Source organism: Triturus cristatus, chromosome 11 (genome assembly GCF_964204655.1).
Source record: "Triturus cristatus chromosome 11, aTriCri1.1, whole genome shotgun sequence".
NCBI lineage: Eukaryota > Metazoa > Chordata > Amphibia > Caudata > Salamandridae > Triturus > Triturus cristatus.
Window position 1 is genome coordinate 1,007,109,512 of NC_140594.1, and position 13,206 is coordinate 1,007,122,717.

At 41.3% G+C, this 13,206-nt stretch overlaps 1 protein-coding gene across 4 annotated transcripts in view; it reads left to right on the forward strand.

The window, feature by feature from the left end:
• The window catches only part of WDR49 (WD repeat domain 49), a 359,762-nt gene that overhangs the window by 232,824 nt on the left and 113,732 nt on the right, over positions 1-13,206 (forward strand). For all 4 annotated transcript variants that reach the window (XM_085635179.1, XM_085635181.1, XM_085635182.1 and 1 more), the window contains 2 exons: positions 5,427-5,542; positions 6,942-7,072. In XM_085635179.1, the coding sequence (XP_085491305.1) occupies positions 5,427-5,542; positions 6,942-7,072 (247 nt within the window). The remainder of the gene's footprint in view (positions 1-5,426; positions 5,543-6,941; positions 7,073-13,206) is intronic.

The window sequence follows — 13,206 nt, forward strand, 5'->3', positions numbered from 1 at the left end:
AACATGCGCACATGATCGCAGGCACCACCGCTCACGGCATCAGCCTCGTGGCTGGCTGGGAGACACCACCCTGGCAGACACGTTGGAATTCCGGAAAACAACCATGCCCAGAGCTACGGGCTTTTTATTCACACCCCTACGCTTGCATGGCGTACGCCGGGCCAGCCCACTCCGCTCACGCTTACAAGGGGGGACAGTGACAGGCTACATTTCCGAGCTCTTCCCAATTCCGGGGGTAACAAGGTTGCGTCCACTCTTCACTACACTACAAACACCAGCAGTATATGTCGACATGGGCATGTCTGTGGTCTGCATACGGCAGTCTGGCCAGCACATCTACGCCGCACTTGGCATTGTGTACATTCTCATTCATGGGTCACTTGCCTCCTTTGCACATACCTGGTTCCCACCTCTCCCCACATTCTGCTATTGTGTGGCTGAGGTGCCATGCCGTTGACGGCTCGTGTACATGGCTAGCCCAGGTTACCGCAGTAAATTGTGCTGTTGTGTCTGGTAGGTGGGCATGTTGTTTGGCATGTTGTATTTGAGTTTGTAACGTGTGCATTCCCAGAGTTGTGAGTTGCATGATTGTGGAGTTGAGGTGTGTGGTGTGTTCATTTGGTACTTACCAACGAGCAATGCATTCCCATAGGTGCCAGCCTTAAAGCGCTGGTTGATGATGGACTTCCAGAAGATGAAGGAATCATGCACACTGCCTGGGTAGTTGGTGACGACATTGGTGAAGAGTCCCCGGTGGGCCACTATTGCCCGCAAATTGATGGAATGAGTGTGCATCCTGTTGCGGTAATTGTGTGCAGTGGCAGCAGGGGCCACGAGGAGTACATGTACGCAGTCGATTGCCCCAACACGTGCGGGAATCCAGCTATGGCATAGAAGCTTTGCTGGGTTTCCAACTGTTCCAGCGCAGTGTATGGGAAGTGAAGGCACTGGGGTACCAAGCTGATGATGGCATCCAAGAAAGGTGTGAGGAATTTGGATAGGGCTGGCTGTGAGACTCCTCCGACTCTGACAGTTGTTGGTTGCAAGGTCCCAGAGGCCAACATGTGCAGCACAGCCAGCAGCTTTGTCTGCGGAGAGATGTTGGTTGTCCGCTGTGTTGGTAGCATCAGACTGTGGGCAATGATGATCAGGATGCGTAGGATGGTTGTCCTTTTGAACCTGTAGTGGGCAATGACATCCTCTGGTGCTAAGTCTGTGAGGCTGGTGCGTTTTCTAAAGGTCCGCTGTCTTTGTCTGCGCTGCATCTGTGGTGGTCTGGGGGGTGGTGGTGGGGTCCAGGGGGTGGTGGCCCTGGTGGTGGGAGCGGTGGGTGTTGTGGCCCTCCTGGGGCTCCGAGCTGCATGATCAGTAGCTCCATGGCATCTGTTGTTCTTCAGGTGTGGCTCTGGGCTGGGCTCCGTTTCATGGTGCAGGTTGTCGTCCGACTTAACACCACGTCGGAGCAGGTGTTAAATCCCTGCTGCTAACGAGCCTTATTGCATGTTTTCTGATCTTATCGCCGATCTGGCTGGTCGTTGACAATGTTGAAAAGTGGTTTTGTCGCGGATTTTTGCATGGGAACGCCTACTCATATCATTAGTGTTCGTTGCCGGTGTCATCTGTGGCGATTTGTTTTGCGGATGCTATCGCAGGAAAACCGGTGATATCGGCTGTTAGCACAAGCTTGTGAATGGTGCGTTGAATTTATCGCCACTTTGGCGGCGATATAGTACCACTAACTCGGCAATTTGTCCTTGAGAATATGCCCCAATATGTCAATTGCTTGATGACGAAGAAAGTTTTATTAAGACTGTTGAGAAGGGATAAATAATAATTGAATTTTTTTTTTTTAAACTAACAGAGTCTGTCAATAAATTGCAAGACCATATAACGCAAAGTCATAGTCATTACCAACACTGTATTTTGATATTTGTAGCAGACAAATTAATTATCTGGCACAGGCCACTACAACATTACCCAGGCAAACTGTAAATATTCAAACTGAGATGGGACTCTATTGTAGGTATGTTGCACATGATTTGGTGCAAGTCACTTTAGCATTAGAGAACATGCAAACCAGCAGCATTTCTGGGCCTGCTGATTATTGGCAGGTAAAGAGTGAAGAGGCTTCAAGTCTCAGTAGCCTCTCTAAAAAATGTGTTATCTTAACTTTCAATTCCATAGTTAATTTGTGACTTTCCTTAAAAATATAGGGCCCAGTTCACAAAGGTAAACTGAGACGAAAATCTAACTTTACGACTTTCGGCATTCACAAAGGTAATTTACGAGTCGTAAAGTTAGGCTTAAGTTGAACTTAAGTTTTGGTCTTAAGTGTAACTGAGACCAGGACTTTTGGTCTCAGTTAAAGTTAAAATGAAAACTTAATTTTAACTGAGACAAAAGTCTAACTTTGCAACTCGTAAATGCCCTTTGTGAATGCTGAAAGTCGTAAAGTTAGACTTTCGTCTCACTTTACCTTTGTGAATCGGGCCCATAAAGTCTGCACAACATGACTTTCCTCAGCATCATGAGATGCATCCTGATGTAGTTGTGGGTTTCTGTCCTTTGATTTGATTTCCACATTGGAAACACCCCTCCTTATAGCAATGTTATATAACATTGCATATGTAGCTATGATTTTGCTAGAGATGTCTGGATGGTACTTTAGAGCTTCACCAGTCTTGTGCAGACACCTGAATTGTCCTTTCAGGATACCAACAAACCGCTTTATTACGGAGCATTTGGTCTTGCAAGCTTGGTTGTATCTTCACTCACGTCTTGTACTCAGGTTTAAACAGGGTGTTAACAGTGGAGGGTGGCTATGCAAAAAATGGGGAGGGCGCCATGCGCCCATCTCACCACAATGATAATCCTGGCGATGGCGGTGTGAAGTACTCATTTTGATGCTGGGTCCTGTGTTAGCAATCCCCCGCCCCCGGCTGTTTCTCAGCTTGTGGATTGCCGGGTGTACAGTGCGCATGTCGGGCCGGTAGCCAGCCGGTCAACCTGACATGCATACTGAAAAGGGGCAGCAGTAATCCTGCAATATCAGGATTCAGCCTGCCCCCCTGCCTCACGCTTGCGCTGTACACAGAATGAGCTGGTGGCAAAATAAAATTGCTTTATTATGCCATTTTATTTATCAGTGTTTGCATGCTGCACTTCCAGCAGGTGGGGCGACACTCCTCCGCCATTTAGGAGGAGCTGTCCCTATGTATTAGTATCCAATGATATAATGCATCAACAATGTCACCTGCAAAGTAACAAAAGCATAGATTGGTTGTACTGGAAACATGGGTGTTTGAAATATTGAAATATTGAAAAAGCTTAGGAAGCGAAAATCCATTGACAAAATCACTGAAAGACAGCTGATCATTTAACCCACTGCGATGGGACATATAAGAATTAGGTGTGCTACCTGGAAAGTGTGATACAAGATCTGGTCTGATAGTGGAGGCATCACACTCAACCTGCATCTTGAGGTAGTGACTATTTTTGAGATTGTGAAAAAATAACACAATTGTAGCATTTGGATACATTGCGATATGAGTACCATCCACACAGCCATTAACATTGGAGAATTGTGCAATGCGATAGCAATTCAGTTTGGTATGTTGTAAGTCATATTGTGATGCAGGATAAATAATTTAATCAAGAATTTTGGACAACATAAGGTGAAGAAAGCTTCTACAACATGAAAAATCACTTTCTGATACACCCCTGTTATAGCAATTAATCCCTGGTAACTTCCGGAGGCTAAACGGTGTAGCGAGCAGCGTACTTTAACATGCAGTGGAATGGGATTAATTCTGTCAATTGGTGTTTGTAGCTGTGGATGTAAATCTGCAATTATATCACAAATAACCTGACTATATAGTCTGCACTTATCCACAGAGCCGCAGATTACCCTAACCCTAAAATCTTCTCTTGCTCTGCATACCAGCCAAAATCCTCCTTGAAAGAACATACAAAGCCGCCATTGTGAAACAGCCTCATGCATTTTGGGGCAGTTTATATAGGGTGCACCTGATTGCCACCTGATTCGAGTTGGTGGCAAATTACACACGCAAAATCTGCATTTTGTGATCGGTTACAAATTGCCAATGTTTCATACATAGTAACACCGAATAGCTGTTAGGAAAGACCTAATAGCCAGTCGGTATTTGGAACGCAAACCTAGCGATTCCCTAATCCTTCAGACCACAAAAAATCTGTTCCGATTGCCTTTCGTAGTAAGGAAAGGGTTTTAGCATTTGCAAACGACCCAAAATAATGATTAGGACCATTTGTGAATGCAAAAAAGATTTCGTATCTCTGGCCCTAAGCTCCAACTCTGGGAAAAAGACCAGTGGCAGCTCGCCGAGGAAGTGCTGCCGGGTGGTGAGGCAGAGAAAAACCAAAGGGAATGATACACGAAGTGTTGAACAATGCAAGCACTCACCCCCAGGACACTGATCTCGGGTTAATCCATCATCATTCTTTAGCTCACTCCACCACCCCACGTCAGACATGGCCATATGCAAATCAGTCTGACACTGTGCCTCATGGGAACAGTCCAGCCCGAACTGCCAAGCCAAGGGTGGTGAGGCAGGGCGGGGGGTAGTAAATTCCGGCATAGGGCGGAACCGAGTTAAGTAAATGAATAAATAAATAAAACAATTTACTTTGCGCGCGCTGCATCGCCGAGTTGGCGTTGCAGCGCACACAATGTAAATTGTTTTTTTTTTTTTTTTACTTAACTCCATTCCGCCGTATGCCGGAGTTTACTACGCCCCACCCTGCCCCTCCCTGCCCCGCCCACCGTCCCGCAGCACTCCCTCAGCGAGCCGCCACTGAAACAGACTGCCATTGAAACAAATTCACCAAGCAGACCTCAAATACGTTTCAAACTAATCTCCCTTCAGAAATATAATGTCTTCCACAAACACCTTTTGGCGTGTCACTTTAATTAATCATTGCCCCGATTTTTGTGTTGTGTAAAATGGACAGATTTTGTCCAGCAACCCATAACAGTTTACAATCAATTGTACTTAGAAGATGACTCAATGTAATTTTGTATTCTGTTTGCAGTTGTTGCTTTAATACTGGTGTTAAAAAGTACTTTTGCATTAAGTGATATCTGCAGTGTTAACTATATCCTCTTCCAAATTACCATGCCCTGCATAAATTCTATACCGCTGTATAGACTTTTTGTGAAAAATATTATATTCTGAATTCGCGTTAAATATGCGTACTAAACTTCTCTATGTAAAATGCTTTTCAATAACCTCCCCCTTTTCCAGAAACTCCCTATAGGACCACAAGTGATAAGGAATATTTATCTATAAAGTTTTTTATAGCGTGCTCATGACCCTAGTGGGTATCAGAGCGCTTTACATTAGATGAATGCAGGATAAAGAAAATTAATTTTGTATTTTTTATTTTAGATGTGGGATTTTAATGGACACTGTCACTATAACCTAAATGCAGCCAGAGGTCAAGCTGCAGAAATTTCCCAGATTCTGGTACTAAAGAGGACGATGCTAGTAGTTGGTTGGGAAAGGTACAGTATATTCCATGTTCAAATGTAGAGCGGTAAAACACGTTATCTAGTACTCCCATTTTGTACTCCCATTTTGTTGTTATCTCTGGTTTGCACCAAAAGTGGTAACTCATGCTTAACAAAGTGAAATACCGATCAGAGAACTTGTGGACAAATGCACACCTCATAAGCTTTACAAGCAAGCACAGTCCCAGAATAAATGTTTTTTTTGGCAGATATCTAGAGAATATCAGTTGTATAACTATTCTGTTTACATGTGAATTGAGATTGCACATTTAATAAGGTGCCTACTTGAATTAATAGAGATTTTGTCTTATTTGTAATTAAATACCCATAGATACCTTGGTTGAAAATCAGGCTCTGCTCATCTTTAAAAACTGTGTTTGAAAATACAATAAGACTAAGAATCTCAGCTGTACTAATAATGATTTTGGACTATAGCAAGATCATGATATGGACAATTTGATTGAAGCTGAATTTGCACATGAGTTTCAAACCACAAGTTGGAATTATATCTCTTTTTAATTCTGAATGTATTTAGGTGATTTATAAAGTATCTTATATATTTTTTAATAATAAAGGGGTTAATTAATTAATAGTATTCCTTTCGTTTGGATTTCTCTTCTTCTAGTAGTGTATTAATATGTGGAATGTTGAGTATTGAGAAGTTGCCAGGACAGAAAGGATACCGGTCCTAAAGGGTTTGGAGCTGGGCGCAGGGCCAAATAATTGATTTAACGTTGACTTAGAAATAAACAGTAAAATTAGCCAGGGTGTTGGGGCTTCAAATAAAGTGTGTAGTAAAGCAAATAAATGCTTTCGCAAAGCATGCCAAAATGCAGTCAAATTGTTTTAAGTAATAAAAAAATTAAATCCAATACAAATTGGCAGGGAACATTCAGTCCTCATAAGTTCCAGTGATTGAAGGCAGCCCACCAAATGAAGGGGAACCTCAGTAAGGAATATTTAATATAAAGAAGGTAGGCAGAAAGAGTTTTTCCTTGCAAATACAACAGCAGTTGAAGGGCTAGTGATAAAGGACAACATAGTTTCCTTCTAAAAATGAATATGCTCCCTATAAGGGTTTCAATGGTAGATGATCCCAGCTTTCATAGAAACTTTGAAATTGTAAACATGCTCTGATACAGAATACCCCTGAGTTTATTATTAGCCCTTCTCTGCTCAAAGAGGAATCCATAATTTGTGTCTAACTACCACATCATCATATGAGTTTTAAAAATTGGAGCTCATTATGCAGTGAAAGGAGAACATCGACAAATGGTGGGGGCTCGTCCATGCATATCAAGAACAGAGTGTCAGCGGGAATTAACTTTTCAGAAGCTAGTGTGCCCGCAGTCTAATCAGTGTTCCTCTTTGTTTTTTTTTTGTCTCAAACCAGGATAATTACAGTCTTCCGAATGAACACTTTAACGCAGTTCTTTGTTCAGCCTTCAGAATGGAACGGGGGTGTGCACCACCAGGAGGACATCCTGTGTGCAGCATTTTTGCCGCCACAGACATTGGTCACAGGTAACACCATCCGGACTCAATAACATGCTGAGTTATTCGTTTTTGGTCAATATATCACATCAAATTTGAGGAGGGAAAATTAGCTTGTTCATTTTTTCTCTGCAATATTGGTGCATTTGTTGCATGCATATGCACAGTTGATGCATGCACATGCACTCCAATTCTACTTCTTGCCAGCCAGCTCTCTAATGTCACAATTTTTTCTCTTCCACATGTGTTCCTCTTACCCCTTTTCTACTCATGTTACAACCATGGGCGTCAATCCACTAAAATACCAGGGGTAGCAGAAGTATCATCACATAACTTCACTTTGACCCAATGACATCACAGGAAGTGGCATCATATGATCTGACACTGATTTCTCCCAGGAAGTGATGTCACTTGACCTTAATCCTGATGACATCACAATAACTGATATCGCTGGTTAAGAGACTCTTAAGTGCACCATTATCTAATAACACAATTTATTACCATAGATAAGTATCCATTTTATATACCGGTTACATTTTAAACAGGGTATTGACATGATAGGAACATTACACATTTCTAAATTTTATTACACAAAAATATGCTTACCCGAAGAGGACAATATAGTGCCACTAAAGCACAGAATAACAATGGGAAGCCACTCCTCAAACTTCTATTTTAATAGTTTCCTTAGTATATACCTTTGCCTTAAAATGTATTGGAAAGTTACAGAGAGAAGCACCAAAATATTCATAAAACAATATTGGTTTTGTCCACCTGCATTTCTTTTTGTAGACCAATGTGGACAATGCTATTGATATAACGTGTTCCTTAGCATTGTTAATGCATTTTGATTAGCGTCGCTTGTAAGGTATTGTGATTCGCTACAGCACATAGGTGAGGTTTTTATTTGAACACACAGTTTTTTTATATGTTCACAATAATAAAAATATACAACATGTTTTATTTTATTTTTCTGAAATTGTATTCAGCAGAGTATACATCGCAACACGGTATACTTATTTGCTTTCAATTGAATGCCTCACTTTACAGTAAGTAAGTAGTGCACATCATGTCACCATTTACCTTCTGTTCTGTTCTTGTCATTGCTTATGCCACCTCTGAAGCCAGGGGTCACAAAGGCAGTGCCAGGGGTTGCAGCTAAATGACCCCTGAATGGTTCCAAATTCCCCTTTATATTACCCACAATTTTTCCATTGGCTCTCATGCTTGTCCAATTTCCCAACTGTATTTTGTTTATCTATCCATGCATAACCAAGTTGCCTAATTGGCTGTTTTCCATACCTCTGACCCCTTAACATGTATATGATGTTCCAATTAACCCCTTGTGCATGTCCAAGTTCTGTGACCAACACAAATGTATCTAATTATCTGTTCAACACTCCCCTCTCCTCAGCCTACTCCTGTTTGCTATAAAAACTTTACCCTCACATCTAACAGATATCCTTCAGACACATTGTGCTTTTCCATCAGCATTTCATGCCAATCCTCAATAATTTCCCTTGTCTTTTCTTCAACTGACCAGGAACTGGTGACAAAACAATGAACACTTGTTGGCATTTAGTTTTATTTTGCACGCTGCCTGAAATAAGGCAAACCAAATGCAGTCTCATAATGTTTCTTTTAGCCTGGAGGATGTTGACTGTCTCTCAAAGTTATGAAATTACTCCAAGTATACTGGACAAGCTCATAAACCAGTGCTTCCACTTGACCACATGCCTTAATGTCAATGAAAGCACCGAGTGTACAGCTCCTCGGTTGCATTACAGAAGCCCATGACAGTCCAAGCAGAGTAAACAGAGCGGACATGATTATTTTTGAATACGTTTGGAGGGTTTTTAATACACCTGGTAGACCCTGCTCTCTTAAAAGGCTTGCACATCAGCACTTGGGCACACCCAAGGATAGAAAATAGGATACAGTATTCTTCAAGAACTAAAAGCAACAACTGCCCCAAAGCAAATATTGTAAGGGCTCCCCTTCTTTCATAGTCTTTGTCTCTTTCCCATGCCCATTTGAACAGGAATCCACCCTTACTTATTGATTTTGGTCACAGTCATATCCAGTTTACAGTACTGTCGGAGGGTTTGGCAGGTTGGTAGGTGTGCAACCTCATTTCGTAGTACAGACCATGGGTGGAATCTGGGGCCGCAGTCATGCTATCTTGATAAAAGATTTCTGAGATAGATTTCAGGAAAGCAAACAGGAATGCTGCTAAAGTTGGACGGATGAGCAAAGGGTATTCTCTTAGGATTGAATTAGGAGTTATAACCAATTGGTAAATAGAAATGGCACCCATTTACCAGCTCATCAGAAAAAGACTGGATTTGGTGAAGGGTCAGAAGAATGAAGGTCTTCTCTGTTCCTGCTTTGAAAATAACAGCAGTGCTCCCTGCTTTCTACTTGTACCCAAGGACTCAATTTGTACTGCAAGGATCATTTGGCTGGCCTCCTGTGTGCCATGTTTCAGTCCCGTGTGGAAGACTCTGCTGCCTGTTAGGTTTGCGCTAATCTTGTGCACAAGACGAAGAGAAGTGATGTATTTTCTGTCTCAACAATGCCCATATACAGAAAGGGAGGGCTGAAGTGGGAAAAAAGGCAGTGGGTTAAGAGAGAAAACAGAGAAACTCTGCCTCGTCACTTCTGGAATCAGGGAGGTCTGCAGGTTGTAGTGGTTATCTACAGAACAGACAAAGACCTTAGTTTACAATAAACATAACTTGTAATAGTGAAGTGATGTACTTTAGCAATAGCTTTGTGTAATCAGCTTCCTATGCTTTCACAGGTAACTGGAACGTCCTGAAAGCTATGCACAAAGAAACATAAATATCTTACTTATTACATGTAGAAGTACACATCTCCCTATGTGAAATGTCCTCTTAAGAAGCCATCCTGTTCCATAACAGGAACTCTTACCAGAACCCACAAACCTAGTCTTAAGAGTTCAAACATATGCAAGGAGTATTATATATGAATTCAGGATCCTTCTCTGTAAGCCATAAATTCCATAATTCAATCCTTTAGGTAGGAAAGGTCTTGTTGTTTGAAAATGATCGTCCATGTGGCAAGATTTGGCGGCAGGAACATTGTAGCACAATTTCCTAGCAAGAATTCTGAGCATCACAAGGAAAGGTATACCTGAAGATCCAAAATCTTGGATGGCCATCTTCCCTTTAGACTAGTGATGTCTGCCACTGGGAAACATAGTTCATTGGAGGTGCTGTACCGTACAGCATGTTCCCAGTGTGCATATGGCCTAGATCCAGTTACAACTCACTCTCTGTAATGACCATTAGGTTTCCTTTGGTGAAAGCCACTTCGAGCGGATAGGTTCACAGTACTGCTTCCTCATACGTGACAAAGACTTGATTGTAAGTGGCACCTCCAGCACAACTTCCTGTCATTGTCCAGTTGGAAATGGACTGCACTTGAACCTATGGGAACCTCAAATTGAGATGGGCCTCATCCCTAAGTGCCTTCCCAGGATGCTGGGAAGCTATGGATAGTACCAGTAGTAGGTGCTTGATACGCCCATGGAAGCTGTGAATTTACCCATAGAGCTTTATCAAGAAAGGTTTGAGGTTATTGTGGGACCACTAAGAAGTATCCAGCATTGTGAGCTCTTATTGGATGCAGTGGCTACCTTTGCCCTAATGGAGGATTTTGAAAACAATAAATTGGAACTGGTACAAGGCAGCAAAGACATTCCAGTGGCAAAGTGACTTAACCAGGCACAGACACCTGGTCTTAGAGCCAAATTTGAAAGCTTCAGCAGGAGCCTGGACTTGATGAATCCAGCTCCGAGGAGAAATCACCAGCTACAGAATACTGCTCTGCATCACTGATGGAGTTTGACTTAAAGCAAAAGACTAAGGTGTTATCTAGAGTTTGGCGGATACAGGAGATCTGCCAAAAATAGATGGATGTTGTGTCATGTACAGTGTCTAGCCATGTACTTACTGTAAATTGGGGAGACAGAACATTTGCATACTTTGGTTATATGCCCTACATCTGCCAAACTCTAAATACCCCCACTCAAAATTGATGGGCTAACTAAGGATTAAAGAAAAGTGTTCTTGTATTTGTCCCTGAAAATGTTTAAGCACACTTCAGGCCGAGTGGGTCTGGGGGTAGAATTCTCACACTTTTTGGACCAAAATTACTAGACTTAATCCTCCGATTGTATAACAATTATTGTAAAACTCTGCAATTCTGGCAAGAGGTTCTAGTGTCCTTTTTCAAATAATCTCTAAACTTCTTAATTATTATAATCACCAGTATTGACTGGTAATCTTTCAATTGCTTAGTTCTGAATTGGTGTGTTAAACTGGTATTTATAAGGTGAAATCTTTGATCTGATTGTATTACCACAAGTGAACATGACAAAATAATGAAGTAATACTATTGCAAAATGTATCATAAGCCACATAATTTTCTAAAGAATTACTCCGCTGCATAAATTGGTCCGCTTCATCTGCATGATTCCAGTGGCTTTGTTTATAGAATGAATGAAGGTTTATTAATGTTTGATTAAAAATAAATACCTTAACACCCCCCCAATTGATTCCTAAACTCATTCTTATGACATTTGCAACCCCATATCTGCCTAACAGGTAACCTCAGAGTCCTTAGTACTTAAGTATATGTGGCAGATCAGTCCTAATAAGAATCCTTTCAAGCATTTCCATTTTTACACATAATTTCCCTTGGAGTCCATGATCCATCAAATCGTAACACTAAGATTGCACTGTTGCTTTATTGCACTGTCTACTCAGTGCACATTACCCATCCAGATAACCCCAAAGACATGAACCAGCCTGAGGCATAAACATCAGATACCCACGGTTATGAAAAGCTTTCCCTGACGTATAATCCACTTGAACATTTTACACAATTGAGTTAAAATCATTACCAAGTTAAACATTAAAAAGGTACATTTTTGCCTTGAGGATATCTGCAAAATATGGAAATGCATAGTGATTAGTCAGACAGAATCTATAAAATAATGAACAATACATCGATTAGTCAAGCCACAATTCAATTAAAATCTCTACAAAGTTAGATGATAAGAATTTTTGTATTTTTGCTTTGCAGTATTTGTAAAGTATAAAAGAGGATATCGAATAGTCAGACTGGTATCTGTAAATTTTGAAAAAATATATATAAAAAAAAATCAATTAGTCAAGCCACAGAGTAAAGTGCTATTTTGTTAGAGAGAGGTACTGCTTCTTTAATCATTAGGTCCTGGTTAGGGGAATTCCACCTGCACCTTAAGTTAAAGTGCCTCTTATATTAGAAATTTGGTAAATTGACCTGTTAAGGATGTATCCAGGGAATTGAAGCAGGCTAAAACTGCTTGTCTGCATGATCGTATGCCCGAATGTTAAAAGGCAGTCGTAGGAGAACCCTCCTTGCGATTAAAGATTTAGGGCAACTACACAAAAAGGGGATCAAGTATTCAATGCCTATCCCACATAGATGAGAGGAATTTGTCACTTCATACCAGGGTAAAGCGTGCAGCTATGCAGGTAGATGACCAAAGTGGAACTCCATAAATTTCCTCTCCAAATGCTGGTTCTAGCCCACAGATAAATAGTTCTGTGGTTTGAGGGTTTTATAATCAATTCAAATCATCCAGCCATGTGACCTTTTGCTAGTAAATCTTTACCCTTAATTGCTGATGGCTTCCATATTAGGCGATTTATAGTTTTTTTTAAAGACTGCAGTTGCAATGTTAAGATCCCATAGTGATCCTACTCTAAGAGTGGTAATAACAGATTCTAGATAAAGCCGAGCAGGAGAACGTTCATTTCTGGAAAGCTCTAACCATAAGGTTTTGCTTAATGTGTCATCAGACGATGCTCTTAGTGTATGCCACTATTCAAGATAACCCCCGTCCTTGCAATGGACTGATTTGTCAGCCCAAAGTCTAAGCGAATTTGGGCTGGAGAGGCATTCACTGGTAAGCAAAACAGATGACTATATAATTTTGAACAACTATGTCAAGAACAGCTGCATCTCGCCCGTGGAGTGCTTCACTGCCATATGTAAATGTCTGAAACAATTTGGCAGAGATAACCTTTAACAAGGGATCATGACTGGGGCCGACCAGGGATCTTTTGGAGGTAAAAAGGCAGTAAATAAAT